The sequence below is a fragment of the Pelodiscus sinensis genome, chromosome 6 (genome assembly GCF_052426305.1).
Source record: "Pelodiscus sinensis isolate ZL-2025 chromosome 6, ASM5242630v1, whole genome shotgun sequence".
NCBI classification, from domain to species: domain Eukaryota; kingdom Metazoa; phylum Chordata; order Testudines; family Trionychidae; genus Pelodiscus; species Pelodiscus sinensis.
The window spans coordinates 54,919,172-54,936,649 of record NC_143057.1 but is presented as its reverse complement, the minus strand read 5'-3'; the positions used below and the strand labels follow the sequence as shown (position 1 = coordinate 54,936,649).

The following is a 17,478-nucleotide window of genomic DNA, read 5'->3' as shown; positions in this document are numbered from 1 at the left end:
TACAAGGGTGCCGGCACTGCACGGTTCAACTCCGTAAGCGATGCAGCAGCTACCCACGTGGATGGCAGCGGCACCAGAGGGAACTCAGCAAGCACTGTTGCCAGCGCCATGTGGTACTCCCACATTACAAATAGTCCTGGCACCGGCAAATAAAGCAGTGCTGCAATTCACACAAATACCAGCACCGGAGCTGGAGCTGGAGCCGGCATTGATACAAGCAGAGCCTCTGGTGAACGCATCTGTTAAAACGCGGAGACAGGGGACATCCCATTCCCCTTCTCCAAGATTTTCATCCAAGGTCCTTCCCCTTCTCCTCCAATGTATGCGTCACCTCTGCACCACAGCCCGAGACAGCAGTCCTATCGCAGATGCTATTCCCCATGTGGGCACCTACGCTACAGCGACTACTACAGGCACCGATCCTACTCTCCACCATATAGATGGTCACCACACTATCACTATTCTCCGCGTGCCAGCTACAAGAGGCAACGTAACAGTTGTAGGTCACTCAGGTATTCGTCGCCTCACCCATTGGATCAATATTACGATCATCGCCATGGTTCTCCATACTCATTGTGTTCACACTCCCATCACTGTGTGCACCAACAATCCACTGACAGCAGGGCATGCTCTGCCACAGCAACACCATAGTCATCACCTGACTTCTCCAACATGCAGCCCAGGCGTCACAACATAAGTCGGACTTGGAAGATAGACAATTGTCGGACGCAGAGGACCAACAGACTGAAAATCTAATTCCTGACCGTTCATCCTCTTCGCTGGAGGAGGCAGTTTACCTCCAGACGACGTCAAACAGTTCCAGGACCTCTTCAGTCGTGTGGCGCAGTCCCAGGAAATCCAACTAACAGAAGCACAAACGAAACAGCGTCAACTGCTGAAGAATTTGCACTCAAGGCAGAGCGCGAAAGTTGCCATCCCTTTTGATGAAGCCATTATGGAAGCGGCAGACCTAATCTGGCAGACACCAACTTCAGTGCCACCAACCTGTAGGAGAGCGGACAAGAAATATTTTTTCCCTTTCAAGAATCTAAAATTCCTTGTTAACCACCCACAGCCGAATTTGCTGGTGGTAGACGCAGCACAACAATGGGCCAAAACACCGCAGTTTAAGACAACACCAGATGTCAAAAAGCTAGACATATTCGGCAGGAAAGTACATTCCTCGGCAACCCTGCTCCTATATATTTTTAATTATGCCACCTTATCGAATCACAACTTTGACAGTTGTGAAAAGACTAGACAATTAACCCGTCATAAGATGGGATTTTCAGGTCTCTCTTCCATGTCAGTCTTCTCTCATAAGCCTCCGGTCTCTCTCCTCCTCCCCCTACTACCTCCCCCCCTCTCGCTCAGCTTTCCTCTGCCTCTCTCTGTCTCTCTTTCTCTTCTCCCCCTTCTGCCTCTCACTCTCTCTCCACTTTCCTCTGTCTCCGTCAGGGATTCATGCTCGTCCAGGCCCCTCCCCATGGGCATGTACATCACTGCCCCCACCCTCCTTCACCTCCCGCTGTGGCACTTGGCTGACTTCTGTGCTGCTCTGCTGGGCTGCCATGCGGGAGCAAGCGGCAGAAACGGCCCCTCTCTCTCTCTCTCTCTCTCTCAGCTCTCATCCGCCTCCTGCTCTGTCTCTCTCTTTCTCTTCTCCACCTCCTGCCTCTCACTGTGTTTCTCTTCTTCTCCTCCTGCTGCGTCTTTCACTCTCTCTCTCTCTCTCTCTCTCTCTCTCTCTGTCCTCCACCTCCTCCATTCTCCTCTGTCTCCTCTGCATTCTCTGTGTCTGCTCTGCTTTCCTCCTTTTTGAATCTGGTGCCCTTTTCCTTTCGTCAGATGCACGCTCATCCAGGCCCCGCCCCCGCACCCTGGCTGTTCCCTCTGGGCAGTTCTGTTGCCTCCTGCTGTGGCTCTCGGCTGACTTCTGCGCTGCTCAGCCGGGCTGCTGCGTGGGAGCAAGCAGCGCAAGCAGCTGTTTGGGGTCTGCATGCCCCGTGCAGCACGAGGGTGCTGCATGGGGCCCAAACAGCTGCTTGTGCTGCTTGCTCCTGCACAGCGGCTTGGCTGAGCAGTGCAGAAGTCAGTCGAGCACCACAGCGGGAGGCATCAATGCCGCCCAGAGGGAACAGCCAGCGTTAGTCACAGACATTGGGCTACTATATATGTGATAGCACAGCTTCTTCAATACCTGCCAGAAAGCAAGCGTCCCTTCTTATATTCCCTAGTGCAGGAGGGTTTTGTGGCGGCATGAGCGAGTTTGCAGATCTCGCTAGATGTGGCGGACGCAGCAGCCGACATGACTGCAACTGCAATAGCAATGAGGCCCTCATCTTGGCTTACTTCCGCAGCAGTTCCAAAGGAGCTTCACACAAAAGTGAAAGACCTCCCCTTTGACAAAAACAAGTTATTTGCAGAAAAGACAGATGAGGTTCTCCACTCTGGAAAAGATTCCCAGTCTACACTCCCCTTTCAATGCAAGAGATACTATCCATACCAGAGATGGTACGATTACCCCTATCAAAGACAACAGCAGCAGCATCAGTGACCCAAAGACCAATTGCGTGCAAGACAATGCCTGCAACGTAGACGACCTCAACCATCCTGTATGGGCAATTAACAAAACTCCAAGCAGCAAGTTTGATGGTTCGGTCGAGGGCATGCAACAAGTCCTTAGAGTGATAGAACAAGAAGTCACTCACCTTTTCCACCATTGACTTCGACCTTTTCAAGATCAGTGGGTGGCGATTACATCAGACGGCTGGGTATTACAGTTTGTGATATCCGGGCTCACCATCTCCTTCACCACCATACCACCCACAAATCCACCAACCTTGTCCCTCTTCAGGGACCCATCTCAGTTCAGAGGAAAGGGATTCTATTCACGGTATTTTGTCACCGAGAAAAAGACCAGAGGATGGAGGCCTATCCTCGACCTTAGGAAGCTGGACAAATACCTCCGCTGCCAAAGGTTCAAGATGGTGATCCTTTCCAAAATAATACCATCACCAGAGAAGGACGATTGGTTTGCAGCCCTCGACTTGCAAGATGCGTATTTTCACATAGCAATACATCCAGCTCACAGACTCTTTCTCCGTTTCACCATCGGGAACAAGCATTTCCACTAACAAGTGCTACCGTTTGGATTCGCATCGGCTCCCAGGGTGTTTTCAAAAACCCTGGCGGTAGTAGCTGCTCACGTACAGCCCAGGGACGTGATCATATTTCCATAAGAACATAAGAATGGCTGTACTGGGTCAGACCAAAGGTCCATCTAGCCCAGTAGCCTGTCTGCCGACAGTGGCCAACACCAAGTGCCCCAGACAGGGTGGACCGAGGACAATGATCAAGCGATTTGTCTCCTGCCATCCCTCTCCAGCCTCTGACAAACAGAGGCCAGGGACACCATTTATATCCCCTGGCTGATAGCCTTTTATGGACCTAACCTCCATGAAATTATTTAGCTTCTCTTTAAACTTTGTTAAAGTCCTAGCCTTCACAGCCTCCTCTGGCAAGGAGTTCCACAGGCTGATTATGCACTGTGTGAAGAAGAACTTTCTTTTATTAGTTTTAAACCTGCTACCCATTAACTTCATTTGGTGTCCTCTAGTTCTTCTATTATGGGAACTAATAAATATTTTTTCTTTATTCACCCTCTCCACACCACTCATGATATTTATATACCTCTATCATATTCCCCCTCAGTCTCCTCTTTTCTAAACTGAAAAGTCCCAGTCGCTTTAACCTCTCTTCATATGGGACCCGTTCCAAACCCCTAATTATTTCAGTTGCCCTTTTCCGAACCCTTTCTAAGGCCAAAATATCTTTTTTGAGGTGAGGAGACCATATCTGTACACAGTATTCAAGATGTGGACATACCATAGTTTTATACAGGGGCAGTAAGATATTCTGTGTCTTTATTTTCTATCCCTTTCTTAATAATTCCTAACATCCTATTTGCCTTTTTGATCGCTGCTGCACACTGTGCGGAAGTTTTCAGAGAACTATCTACAATAACTCCAAGATCTCTTTCCTGATTTGTCGTAGCCAAATTAGCCCCCATCATACTGTATGTATAGTTGGGGTTCTTTTTTCCAATGTGCATTACTTTACACTTATCCACATTAAATTTCATTTGCCATTTTGTTGCCCAATCACTCAGTTTGGTGAGATCTTTTGAAATACTTCACAGTCTGCTTCTGTCTTAACTATCTTAAATTGTTTAGTATCATCTGCAAACTTTACTACCTCACTGCTTACCCCTTTCTCCTGATCATTTATGAATAAATTGAACAGGATTGGTCCCAGGACTGACCCTTAGCGGACACCACTAGTTACCCCTCTCCATTCTGAAAATTTACCATTTATTCCTACCCTTTGTTTCCTGTCTTTTAACCAATTCTCAATCCATGAAAGGACCTTCCCTTTTATCCCATGACAATGTAATTTACACAAGAGCCTTTGGTGAGGGATCTTGTCAAAGGCTTTCTGAAAATCTAAGTATACTATATCTACTGGATCCCCCTTGTCTGCATGTTTGTTAACCCCTTCAAAGAACTCTAACAGATTAGTAAGACGTGATTTCCCTTTACAGAAACCATGTTGACTTTTGTCCAACAAATTATGTTCTTCTACATGCCTGGCAATTTTATTCTTTACTATTGTTTTGACTAATTTGCCTGGTACTGAAGTTAGACTTACCGGTCTGTAATTGCCAGGTTTACGAAAGGCAAGTCGAGACAGAGGTAGTACCCATGGTTATAGTAACCAGGCGAACATTTCTATTGCTTGGGCTCATAATCAACGAGCACAAGTTGTTTCCAGATCCTACGCAGAATATAAATTTCATAGGTGCACGTCTAGATTCCACCACGGCCCATGCGTACTTATCTCAAGCACTTTCAAATTATACCGGCCACAGTAGTCATCCATGACACTACAGTCACTGTACTTACCTGTCTCTGCCTCGTGGGGCATATGGCAGTCACCACCTTCGTAGGTCAACATGTGAGACTTCACTTTCGCTGTCTACAGCACTGGCTGGCATCGGCGTATACTCCAATGAAACACTCCACGCACAAGGTGATAATCCCAACTTCTTTAGTCCAGAGATCCTTGGATTGGTGGTTGAATCCCAAACATCTGCTAGCAGGGGTTCCATTCAAATGCCAACAACCATCAGCCCAGCTGACTACAGACTCCTCCCTTTTGGTCTTGGGGGCACACGTCAATGGCATTTCAATGCAAGGCAGATGGTCTGCAGCAGAGGCAGTTTCCCATATCAACCTCCTTGTGTTCAAGCATTTTCGCACGCACGTTATTGGTATGACCATCCAAGTGCTTACGGACATAGCAACTATGTATTATATCAGTCGACAAGGAGGAGCACAATCCCAGCTACTCTGTGCACAGGCAGTCCGCTTATGGAACTGGTGCGTACGAAACTGCATCACTCTGGTAGCATCATACCTACCAGGCATGAGCAGCATCATGGCGGATGCTCTCAGCAGATTTTTCCCTCAGGATCACGAGTGGGAAATTCACCCCGATGTCCTGGACAACATCTTATGAGCTTGGGGATCGCCCCAAATAGACCTCTTCGCGACCTATGGGAACAAGGAGTGACACATTTACTGCTCCTGAGGAGGCATGGGCACCATAAGTGGGGCACCCAAGGGGACCACGTGCAGTAACGATGGTTCTCCGAGATGGGCCCCCATGGGTGCTCCATGTCCCACCCTTCCTCCCTGTTCCGGAGTTGTTCCTTTTTGTATCCTTACAGATACTGAATGGTGAGAGGAACTGACAGGTAAGCTGGATGCGCACGAAGATCAAAGGCACGAACAGTGCATGCGCGACCTGGCTGAATACAGCTATGCAAAGCCTTTGAGCTGTGGCGCCGGGGTGAGCCCGACACCATGAGTGGAGCACCCACAGAGACCGATCTCAAAGAACAGTCGTTACTGCACAGAGGTAACTGCTTCCTGGGTAAGGCTCGCCAATCTGATCTGGAAAAGTTCTAGGTTTGTTCTCTATCCCAGTTTACAGTTCAGTGGAACCACAAAGTTCCCTTTCTTGAAGGTTGGCAGGTGACGGACAACAATCACACTTTAAGTCAGGGAATGAAATAGAAAACAGCTTTATTGCTAAAGGAACCACCAAAATGCTTACCACAACAAAAACAGTGGCAAGGACACAAATCACTTGAATTCCTTCCTGAGATGTCATTAACACAGTCAAATTAAAACTTATCTAATGTACAAAGAGTAATAATAATAATTCCTACAAACAAGGACCCCAAGGTTGGAGGGAGAAGGGTGGCTTCTCTTCCCCTGGAAGACCTGGGAGCAAGATTACTAAAAGCAGACTTAAGCAAAACTAAGACAATAAAGAAGCAGCTATAGAAAGAAATAGATATAAGTATTCAGTTTCTCTGACCTGACAAAGTAACACTCGGGAGCGGACTGCTCTTCAGTGATGCTTTCAGCGAGGATTTGATAAACTCTTGCGCCAACCACAAACTTTTGCTTTACCTCTCTGTGGAAATCACAAACAAGTATTTCACTGATTATCTACTGCTTTAAGCCATCTCACAGACAATGAATTCTGTAGGTCCCTTGCATTACAAGCATATTTAAATCTATAGAAAGGGGGAAAAAATGAAATAATAAAGCAATTAATTAACTAAAACAAAGCAAATATCATTTTAGTAGGCCAAAATAAGGCAGATAACAGTTAGTAGGCTACACTATCCTGTTGGGCCAGGGCTTCTGCTCTTACCCAGCAAAGGCTAGGAGTTGGGGTAACAGCTCACCACAGAGCAATACAGATACTACGAGCAGCTCAGCTACAGGAAGGCTGTCATAGGAACTTGACACAGCTTTCAAGTACACAGCCCCAATGGGACCAGAACCCCAGATAAATCTGTCTTACTCTGCATACATTTTTTTTTAACAGCAATCTCATTTGTTGTTTGCTCCCTTTGTCAATGAAAGAGAGATAAACACAGCTATTGTCTACCCAGGCAACAGTTATTTACACTGGATCTTTTAATCAAAAGTGATTTTTATTAGGTATAAGAATTAGGATTTAAATGAATGCAAGTGATCACAGACAGATCAAAGTAAGTTACCCAGAAAAATAAAACAAAACACGCCAGCTAAGCTTAATATTCTCAAACTCGTTACCTGCAATTTCTTACCCTAACAGTAGTTCAAGTGCTTGTTCACATTGATTCCAGTCAGGTAAGTGTGCATCACGTGCACGAGCATCAGAAACGTTTCCCCTAGTATCTCCAGGGGTTGGCCGTGGGCTCCCCTGGAGTGGTACCACTATAGCAGCCTTTACATAACACTTCTCTGAAACAACCCTTCCTTCAGTTCCTTCTTGCCATCTGTGTTGCTGTTTAAACTTAGTCTCTCTGTCTTGCAAGCCTCTAGTCCCTAGGTAGGTTAATACTACTTTTGTTTTGTTACCTATTCAATTGCGAGTTATTTTCAGTTGTAAAATTAGAAGGTAGGAATAGGTGGGCTCTGCCACACCTATTGCCCTTACCGGGCCCTGGGGTTTTCTGAAAGTCTTGCTGAACCTAAAGAAGAAAGAAAACCAAAAATCCTTGAAATTCCAAAGCAGGTGAAATTTTGTCCCAAATGTTTAAAAGTTTCAAAATTGTTAGCAACTATTTAGAATAAAAAATGTTAGACAACTTCAGGTGTCATTACCGTATCTTCTTATAATATACCTGTAGTTTTTATATGGTGGTTGATTGAGTATTTAGGTTTTTGAGTTAGTATTGAAACTCAAGAAGCTTTGAGAAGCCTAAAGGCTGCTGTTGGATAACTAAGAGCTAGTCTACACTATCATGGTAAGTCAATGTAACTTACGCAACTTTAGTTACGTGAATGGTGTAACTGAAGTAGACATTGCTTGATCCACTTATCGTGGTGGCTAAATGCACTCCATCAACAGGATACGACTTCCCATTGGCTTCCCTTATGTTTCCTGAGGAGGGTGAGTACACAGATTGATAATTTTAGCGAGTCTGGTGAAGACAAGCTAATCTACACTTGCTGCATCAGTTGCTGCAGTGCTGATCTACCAGCAAGTGTCAACATACCCTAAGTAGGAGCGGAGCAGACCATAACAATGTAATGAGGAATAGCAGCCCAGATTCCAGACTGCTAACTTTCTTTCAAGAGAGTCATTTGACTAAATCAAACCAGAATTTCCCTTTTTCAAAATTGTATCCAACTTCTGCGATAGCTGCAATCTTGGCCCACATAGTATGCAGTTAAAGCTTACAAATTTGTTGCCATATAAGATATTGATGTGTGTAAAACGGGTAAGCAATAATTTTTGAACAGGGGCTACTTCAAAATTTTTGAAGTGGTTGCGGGCCACCCCAGAAAGGGCAGGGCCTCAAACAGAAGGGGCAGAGCCTTTAAATACAGGAGTTGAAAGGACTCATGCCTCCCCTGCAGCTCCCAGGCATCACATTAGCTGGAGACGGGAGCTGCAAGCCCTTTCAATTCCTGCTATTTAAAGGGCTCGCTGCTACCGTGTTGCCTGGGAGCTGGGGATATGCGGGCCCTTTCAACTGCTTGTATTTAAAGGCCTCGCATGTTCCCTCTGGCTTTTGTCTGCCAGCCATGGGGAAGGTGCAAGCCCTTTAAATAGAAGCAGTTGAAAGGGCTCGCATGGCTCTGGCTCCCAGACAATGTGCTAGGGTGCAGGGCCTGGAACAGCCTCATGGGCTGGAACCAGAGTCCTAGCTGGGCCGGATTAAACCTCGCTGAGCGGCTTTTGCCCACCACTGGTATAAAAGAATGAAAAAGTACGGGAATGCCCTAATGAATAAATATAGTAGTGTTTTCCATCACCCTTCAGTCTCTAGATATATACATGGGATGCTTGATATGAGCCAATATGATATATAGTGATTGCTGCTGTGGAAATAATTCAGTAATTAGTTTTTCAGACATTCATATTCTTGTTTTGGTTGCTGTCTTTCCATATCCATATTCAATCCTGGAAAAGATGCAAGAGCTGTGTGGATGCCCATGAGGTATAGAATCATAGAATACTAGGACTGGAAGGGACCTCGAGAGGTCAAGTCCAGTCCCCTACCCTCATGGCAGGACCCAGTACTGTTTAGACCATCCCTGGTAGACATTTATCTAACCTACTCTTAAATATCTCCAGAGATGGAGATTCTACAACCGCCCTCGGCAATTTATTCCAGTGTTTGACCACCCTGACAGAGATCAGACTAAACCTGGCTGGTCTTGGGAACATCTGCTAAAGTTCTTTACATAGCCAGATTACCTTAGCCAACAAATCTGCATTAGTTTCTGACATGACATAATTTCCCCCCAAGTAGGATGATTACATGTAGCCATTTGTGTTTCTGTTACATGTTGTGGATGAGGGGCAGGAGCTAATCCCCATACATAACCCTATCGTATTTCCCAGGTGACCAAATCACAAGTCAGCTGAGTCCCACTCCAAGAAAACAGAAGGAAGGCTAAATATGTGAGTGCATAGTCTACTGAAAAGTATGTACAAGTGGAAGCAAACTGAATACCACTTGCCAGCCACCTAGAAAGCTGCTTTCAGGCATCAGGCAGTGACATTTGATAAGTTGATTCCAGGGTAGAAGGGATGGATATATTAGTGGAAGCTCCATCATCATTAAGAATTCTTGTGAATGTGTTCACAACTTTGGTCAACACTCCTTTCTTTCTTCCTTTATGGCTAGAAGGAAGGGAAGTTCCGTAACTCTCTTCTGTTGTAGCATGAAGTCAAAATATGGAAAATATCAAGAACCATTTCTCTAGACTCAGGATGACAAGCAGTTGGTACTGCGTAAAGGGGAAGTCCCATGCTCAGTAAAGAAAAACTAAACTTTGACTAAGGAGTTTTGGACTCACCTGAATACTCTTTTGCGTTTTCTTTGAGAACCATAGGGGAAACTCTAACTGCATCCATTCCAGACATAAATTCCTAATCAGTAGCATGTCTGCCAGTACACACATGCTTCAGTGCAGGCCACCTGACAAGGTCCTTAATTCGCTGCAGCCAGTTTTCTCTTCCTGAAAGTCACGAGGAAGATAGCTCATTAGAATAATAGTCATTCAGCAATGGAACAAACATACTGCATGGGCCTGTAAGCTTCCCAAATATTGAGGAATGTTTTGTCCTTTGTGGAGCGATAGCTTCTGGTTAAATCCTCCCCATTTCTTATGCTGATAGAACTATAGAGTTTGGATCTAAGGTTTCCTGCTAGAAAAAAGGGACAGGCCACGGAGTGAAAGTTGGAATGTGAGAGTGCCTGCTGTGACTGAGAGAACAGGCAAATTAACTGCCCATTTATGTACTTGAAGAACTGTTCTAATTCCACTGGTTACCTGAAATGTAGGAATTTGCTGGTATCTGTCCCTCTCATATGTTCATATCTTAGTGATGGTTCATCAGGCTCTTTATCCCCATGTCTTCTTGCCCAGCTAGCACAAGTTCCCCACCATTTCCTCATCCAGTTGATCTTGCCCCCAAAACCTTCCAGTCATCTCATTCTCCTGCTCATCCCAGCTGCGCATATGGTTTGGTGTCCTGTCTCCCAGTCTGTGTGGTGCTAGAGCTACTTATTGGCCCTCTTCAGTATGATGTCTGAGATGTATTTATCTTCACAGCATCCTTGTGAGGTAGGGACATACTGTTATCTCGTTTTTACCCAGTCCCAGTTTCATTCCCTTCAAGACAGACTCTAAATCCTGCCAGTACTTTCTATATTGTCCATCCTCCCCTCCCCCCCCCCCCCCCCCCCCCCGGCTCTTGGCATTTTGGAATTCCAGTCATGTGACTTTCTTTTCAGTGCTTGCTAGGTGCAGCAGTGCAAATATTTAGAGCACAGGAGAATCTATTTGTTCTCACTTTCCAGGGCTTACACTAGCTTGCTGCTCCTGGTAGCAGCACTTGTAGGAAAAGCCCTTTTTAGCTCTGTAGCCCTGTGTCACAGCATGTTCAATGCAAATGGAATCTTCGGAGAATTTAGCTGTATTGTTACAAGACTCTACTGAGTAGAAAAATCTTAGATGCATATAAGGCTTTATCTTGTCCAGAATTGGATGGATTTTCATGAAGATGTAAAATATGCCACTCTTCCACAAAAATTGCCACCCTGGGAAATTTGAGTTTCTTGTTGCAACATACAGGCTTGCTAGAGTTTCTCAAAGAAAATATGGTCATTTTTTTTAATATTCGCAAAACCAAAGTATTTCCCCACCCCAATCTTATTCTTGGAAGTGACTGACCCATTTTATCTGAAACATTAAAAAAAAAAAAAAGCCTTTAGCAGATATCTTGCACATTAAATTTCAACCCAGACGGTTAAAGATTGGCAAAGTTACAAGAAATTAAAAACCGGGTTTTATTCTGGGAAGTGTGGGGCCACCTTAGTAGGCAGTACTATAACCACTGCCTATAATTAATTCCACAGTAACTACATTAATAGAACTTGAGAGAATCCAGTAAATGGCATGATAGGAGTGATTTTTTTTGTTTGTTTTTTACTTCTGTCTCCTACATAACCCTTAATCACAAGAGGTCAATCTTCTGAAATAGAAGCCCTTGGGACATGTTCCTGTTCCCTAGTCATATTGTTGACCCTGCCAATGAGCCATATCTGTCCCATTTAGTGTCATCCTACCTGTTGTTCTAGGTGCTGAGTTTCACATCTATGTCTTATAGGCGTCTGCCATCACATTATCAGATTTTAAATTGTCACCCTGCAGATTCAACTGTTCTGCACCAGGCTAGTGGATCTGCCCTTTATCTTAAAGGATTGGCTCCCCTAATCTGAGAGGCACTCTATCTTCACCTACCTTCATTCAACAAACTGCCCAAAATAAAATAAGGGAGAAGTCTCTGGAATAGCATCATTTGCCTTGGTGGTGGTGAATAGAAGTGAGTGAGCATTAATAGATAGTAGTTTGCTAAACAGCAAGCCAAGGGCCCTGAGAGAACCAGAATGTCCTGGGAAGTTGGGAAGGAATTTGGGAGGAGATGGGTGGAGAAGATAAGAGAGATCTGTTTGGAGCATGGCTGTTGTTATTCCTGTCTGTAAAGACACTTGAGAGCAAATACTTGGGGCTTTGCAGCTGACAGTCTTGCTATCACTTGGGGAGTACTGATCAGAAGGGGACGGCCACAGCATTGTCAATGCACCCTTGCCTTCTTTGACCTGGAGTCCTGGAGATCAGCAGGTCAATAGGGAAGGTGACATTCTAGGAAGCTTCTGAAGTCATATGAAAATTGGCAGGTGCCATGTATGCCTTCTGTCCCACTCCTATGTATACTGCATGCTACTTAATTGTTGGAAGTCAGTAAAGTCATGGCTCTCTATTCTTACCTTCTGTTCTCGCCAAATAGCTAGTATGTTCTTGCTTTGTCTTAGTGCCTGTATCAAAGAAAGCTGAGGATCTAGGGCTCTCAGTTCTAAATACTGTGGTTCTGCACTATGACCTTACAGTGGCACAGCTTTACATTCCTAAGGTCTCCTGCATAGTTGCTCTATGCCACCAGGAGAGAGCCTTCTTATTGGCATAATTAAGCCAACCCCAACCAGCAGTAGTAGCTATGCCAGCAGGAGACCCGCCCCACCACCACTGATATAGCACAATCCATACTTTTGTCAGTGAAACTTGTGGTGGGAAGTGTGTGTGTGTGTGTGTGTGTGTGTGTTTGGGGGGGGGGGGGTGTTCACACCTTGATCAACAAAAGTTTTGCCCAGAAAAGTGCTAGTGTAAATATCTTCAGTCTGCCATCTTTAAGGAGTCAGTTTTATAGAGAGCTTTTCTTATAGAAGCAGGAGGGTGAGTGCATGGATCAAACTTAGTAAATTGTATTAGAAAAGTGGTCATGGTGGCATATAAAATGGTAATACAGTGAAAGCTTTTTTTTATCTGGCACTCATGGGGACTAGGGCTGATCAGTTAATTGAATATGCTAGATAACAAAGTTTATTGCTTTGCTCCTGCCCCCTGTCTGCAGATCCCGCTATGAGGCAGGCTGAGGGGGAAGGAGGTGCCTGCTGATGACTTGAGCTGGCACCTGAAGCTGCAGTGGTTTTGAGGCTTGGGGCAATGCCAGTTAACAACATTTTTCTGTTAACAGTGTGGTGGATAACAAAACTTTCACTGCATATTAATAATGCTCATTCAGATTTTTCAGTATATTACGTGCTTTCAGAATCCTACATGTGCACTTACATAACTTAAAATACTTTTTGTTAATTACAGGTTGTAAGCTCAACAAATGGAGAATTGAACACAGATGACCCAACCGCAGGCCGTTCGAATGCTCCCATCACAGCCCCTGCTGAAGTAGAAGTGATGGACGAAACAAAGTATGTATTGTTTTTACCTGTTAAACTTTAAAAGCCAGTGATTTGATCCCCAGTACTGAGTTAGAATTTCACTTAACTAGTTACTTATTAAAAGAACCTGGCACACACATGCAGTCATTTAAATTTGTTCTAAATCGTCTTACAACTGGGAAGTGGCAAACTACTTCAGTATTTTTGAGTTTTAATTATGTAGGCTTCAAATAATTATTAGAATATATGTTATCCTCAATGTTGACTGCATTAGCTAGTTAACATAACATAAATTACTTGCTTATACAGTAGTGAAATCCATTTTTTATTTTAACATGTTAACTAATAGCTTGATAAGTTTTGCTGTTTTTATAAATCACTATACTGAATAAAAGTCATGTGAGAATTGTAGGACTTTTTTGCATGGTGTATATAGTGTTCTGACTCTTTTTTTCCCCCTTATCTTTTTGCACATAGCTGCCAGAAAGTGTTGAACATGTGGTGAGTTCTGAAGTGTAGGCAGGCAGAAATAGCTCCATTGGTTTTCTTTACACTATGTGGCTTAAAACCATATGGGAAGGGGGGAGCTTTAAAATGGAACTACAATTGGAAAACCTATGCAAAATGATTTGAAGTGCATAGTAACATTAGACAGCCTGTCTTGGAGGCAGGAAGAAATACCAGCATGTTAAGGAGCTGTTTTGCCTGCTTCAACTCTTGTTTGTTTCAAGTGGTGTGGTCTGTGTGTACTTTCTCTAATATTTTTAAGTGGGCAGTATGCTATCAAATGTTTTTTATATATTATTTACTGTGCTGTTTTAGTGGAGAAACTTTGATGTTTTTCAATAGTTTTTATATTCCCGTAACAATTTAATATCTAGAAAATAACTAATATAAACTGTCACTAAATACTAGTGGATGTTTGCACTTCACACACTTTTTATCCTAGTCTTACTAAATTATTAGTCATTGACAATTTGCTAACTAATTACAAAAACTTAACTGCAGAGCACATACTTTTTTAATGAAACATGTTTTTTTGTGAAGAAACTATTTTTTATTCCTTTGCATAGACTTTGCTCCTTCTGAAAATATGAACAGAGTTAAAGCTCTTCCAAAAATTTATTTGTAATTTACCCAAAATATTATTAGTCTCTGTTTTTATTTTTGATATTAGGGATTTAAAAAAAAATGGCCATGTATTGGCTTTGGTATAAAACTGCATCTTCCAAAATGGAAAAATCAATTCATGTAATTTCTCTGTTAGTTTATAACTGCTAGCCCAACAATATTTTACTGAGTTTGCTTTGTGAATGTTTAATATACATGTGTGTACAGACAAAATATACATAGAATATTTATATTAAAATATGCAAATATACTTTGATATCCCAAAACTCATGCGATGGCAATATTTTTAAAATCAGGGAAGTATTTACACTCAGACTAATTTTTAAAAATTAACTACTCTAATTTTAAATTAGTGTTTATTACAAAAGTGGCCATTTTAATTTTTATATAGAGACATAAGTTTGTATGTACTTTACAGCATGAGGACCAGGTCCCTATCCAGAAAAAATTACTATCAACTTTTAAGAGCTGATCAGGAATTTTGTCAGTGTTTCTTCTGTGGAAAATGTGGTTTCCACAAAATGAAATTTTTTTGCAGGGAAAATAAAATTTTGACAAAAGTGACAAATATTTTGTTGAGTTCAAATTGTCTTGAATGGAAATAATTTGATTTGGTGAACCAGATCAAAACATTTCATTTTAGTTCAGTTCAACACTGAATTGCATTTGCCTAAGCTGCTGCAGTGCTTTATAGGAGTTTGTATTTCAGATGCCGTGTGTCTCCATTGTTGATTGGGCTCCCTAGCAAGGTTACATCTCCCATCATGCAGCACAGTCTGTCCTCTGGCTGAATGACCACAGCACCATCACAGAAGATATATTTTGGCCAGGATTTAAAGGGAAGAATGGGGACATGAGGTCCCTGAACTACAACTCCTAAGAGGCACTGCAGCAGCTCAGGCAAATATGGTTAAAAAGTCAAACTAGCAGCAGAATGAATCTTTTGATTCTCAAATATAGTGTTCTGTATTGGTCAACATGTTCCAACATTTCAAAATCAATTTTCGGAAACATTTTATTCTCTGAAAATTTCAGTATTTTAATTTTTGTCCTGATTCAGGTCAAATTAAAATGCTGAAATATAAACTTTCCTTGGGAGTGGAATTTCCAGTTGACTGGTTCCACTAATTTTTTAAAAACTGTAAGGCCTCTCTATCTTTGTATGTGCAGTGAGGTGGCTATCCTGATTGGGGTTGGTGGGAAAGATTGTAATTTGAATATTAAATAAGAAATAAAATACATACAGATATCAGCACAGGAAATTAGAGTGGTGATAAAACAGGAAAACTAGGAAAAATCTTTGAAGAGTTTTAGTTAGGGGTGTTAAATTTAGTTAAATCAACTAATGGACTAGTTGATGGAATTTGCATCAACTAATCGATAAGTGGTGGAGCCGCAGCAGGGAGCTAACCCCAATGCAGCTCTGCCTTCTAAATGTATTAAGAGCCAGTAGGCTCTTAATACATTTAAAAAGCAGAGGCGCAGCTTTTGGGACTGGGTGTGAGCTGGCAATCAACTGATTCCCTCCTGCCTCCCCTGCCCCCCATAGAGATGGTGGGGAGTGAATAGTTGAATATCTGATAAGCTTATGCTTATCAGATATTCAACTAGTTGCTTACATCCATAGTTTTAGTGTATCTGTTGGTTTTGTTAAATATGACCATGTCCTGGATAAGAAAAGGAGTGGTATATGGGAAACTGCCTGAGTGGAGGATAGTGTCATCATATCAGAGATGAAAGAGTTTAATAATGAGCTTCTTAGAGGCAAATTGAAGGAGAGTGGAGCTACATGGTACACTGTAGGTAGGAGGTTCTCCATGGTATGGGGGGGCACAGTACAAGAGAGGAGATAAAAGCAAGAAAGAATGCAGAATTAACAGAGTTCAGAAGCAAGAGCAAAATCATGAACTTTTTTTTAAAGATGGAGATGGGCATGAGAAAAAAATGGAAGGAGACTAAACAATGAGACACCCTTGAGAAGGGTATTGACATCATAGCAATAAGATAAGTGTTTATAATAAAATGTTTGGATAAACTAGATTAATGTGAGGTGGAACTTAGGCAGGTCAGAAAAGATGAAATAGTGGCAGTAAGCAAGGTGGAAAAAGGATAGAGTCTTGTTTAAATAGGGAGTTAATCCTGATTAATCAAGAATAGCTAATTCCTATCTGTGGACACTCTTAGGCCAGCTTTATACTAGAGCAGAAGGTCAGCTTAAGGCATGCAACTCCCATCTACATAAATAACACAGCTCAAGTCGATGTACCTGAAGCTGAGTTTGGCGCAGTCTCCACAGCAGGAGGCTGATGGGAGCAAATCCCTTCGATATCCCTTACTCCTTGCAAATTGAGGAGTGCTGGCACTGACTGGGGGCACCCTCAGCATTCAATTTGTGGTTCCTTTCTTGACTTCCAAAAGGGAATAAGCTAATTTGGAAATAGGTACTCTTCTTGAATTAGAACTGCCCCACACAGTTCATCAGGAATCCTCTTTAAATTCACACCTTACTTTATTCTGAATTGTCTTTTCATTTGTAGACAAGCCCTAAATGTTGTCAGAATTTTTAGCAGTGGAGATTAAGCAGCATTTTGGAAATATTGAACAAAAACCCAATGTTTGGTAACACACTAGATGAGGAGAAGGGAGGAAGATGTGTAAAGAGTGAGATTGTAAGCCTAGTTGACATGATATAAAGGCATTTGTAGTTGTGTAGTTAAGGGAGAAGCGCTGTTGTTTTCCCTTAGGTAGGGTAATCTACTGTTTGTTCAGCAGATAAGTTATTACACACAAAAACAAATAGGTTAGAAAGTATGACCAAAACATTTTTAAATGCATAAAATATTTGTTAGTACATGAGAACATGCCTTTCAGATTCTAGATACTTTCTTTCCTATTTAGAATAATAGTAGGCTTTAGCATCCCTAGATGTTTGTTTGCATACTTAAAGTTGTGGTAGCTGTATGTTA

General features: G+C 42.7%; 1 protein-coding gene across 9 annotated transcripts in view; it reads left to right on the top strand.

Moving 5' to 3' along the window:
* The window catches only part of CSNK1G3 (casein kinase 1 gamma 3), a 152,966-nt gene that overhangs the window by 128,061 nt on the left and 7,427 nt on the right, over nt 1-17,478 (top strand). For 5 of the 9 annotated variants that reach the window (XM_006130107.5, XM_006130104.5, XM_075931935.2 and 2 more), the window contains 2 exons: nt 13,305-13,411; nt 13,859-13,882. In XM_006130107.5, the coding sequence (XP_006130169.1) occupies nt 13,305-13,411; nt 13,859-13,882 (131 nt within the window). Of the gene's footprint in view, nt 1-9,480; nt 9,541-13,304; nt 13,412-13,858; nt 13,886-17,478 lie in introns of those variants that run through there. The other 4 variants (XM_006130108.5, XM_006130106.5, XM_006130105.5 and 1 more) reach the window with 2 other exon arrangements.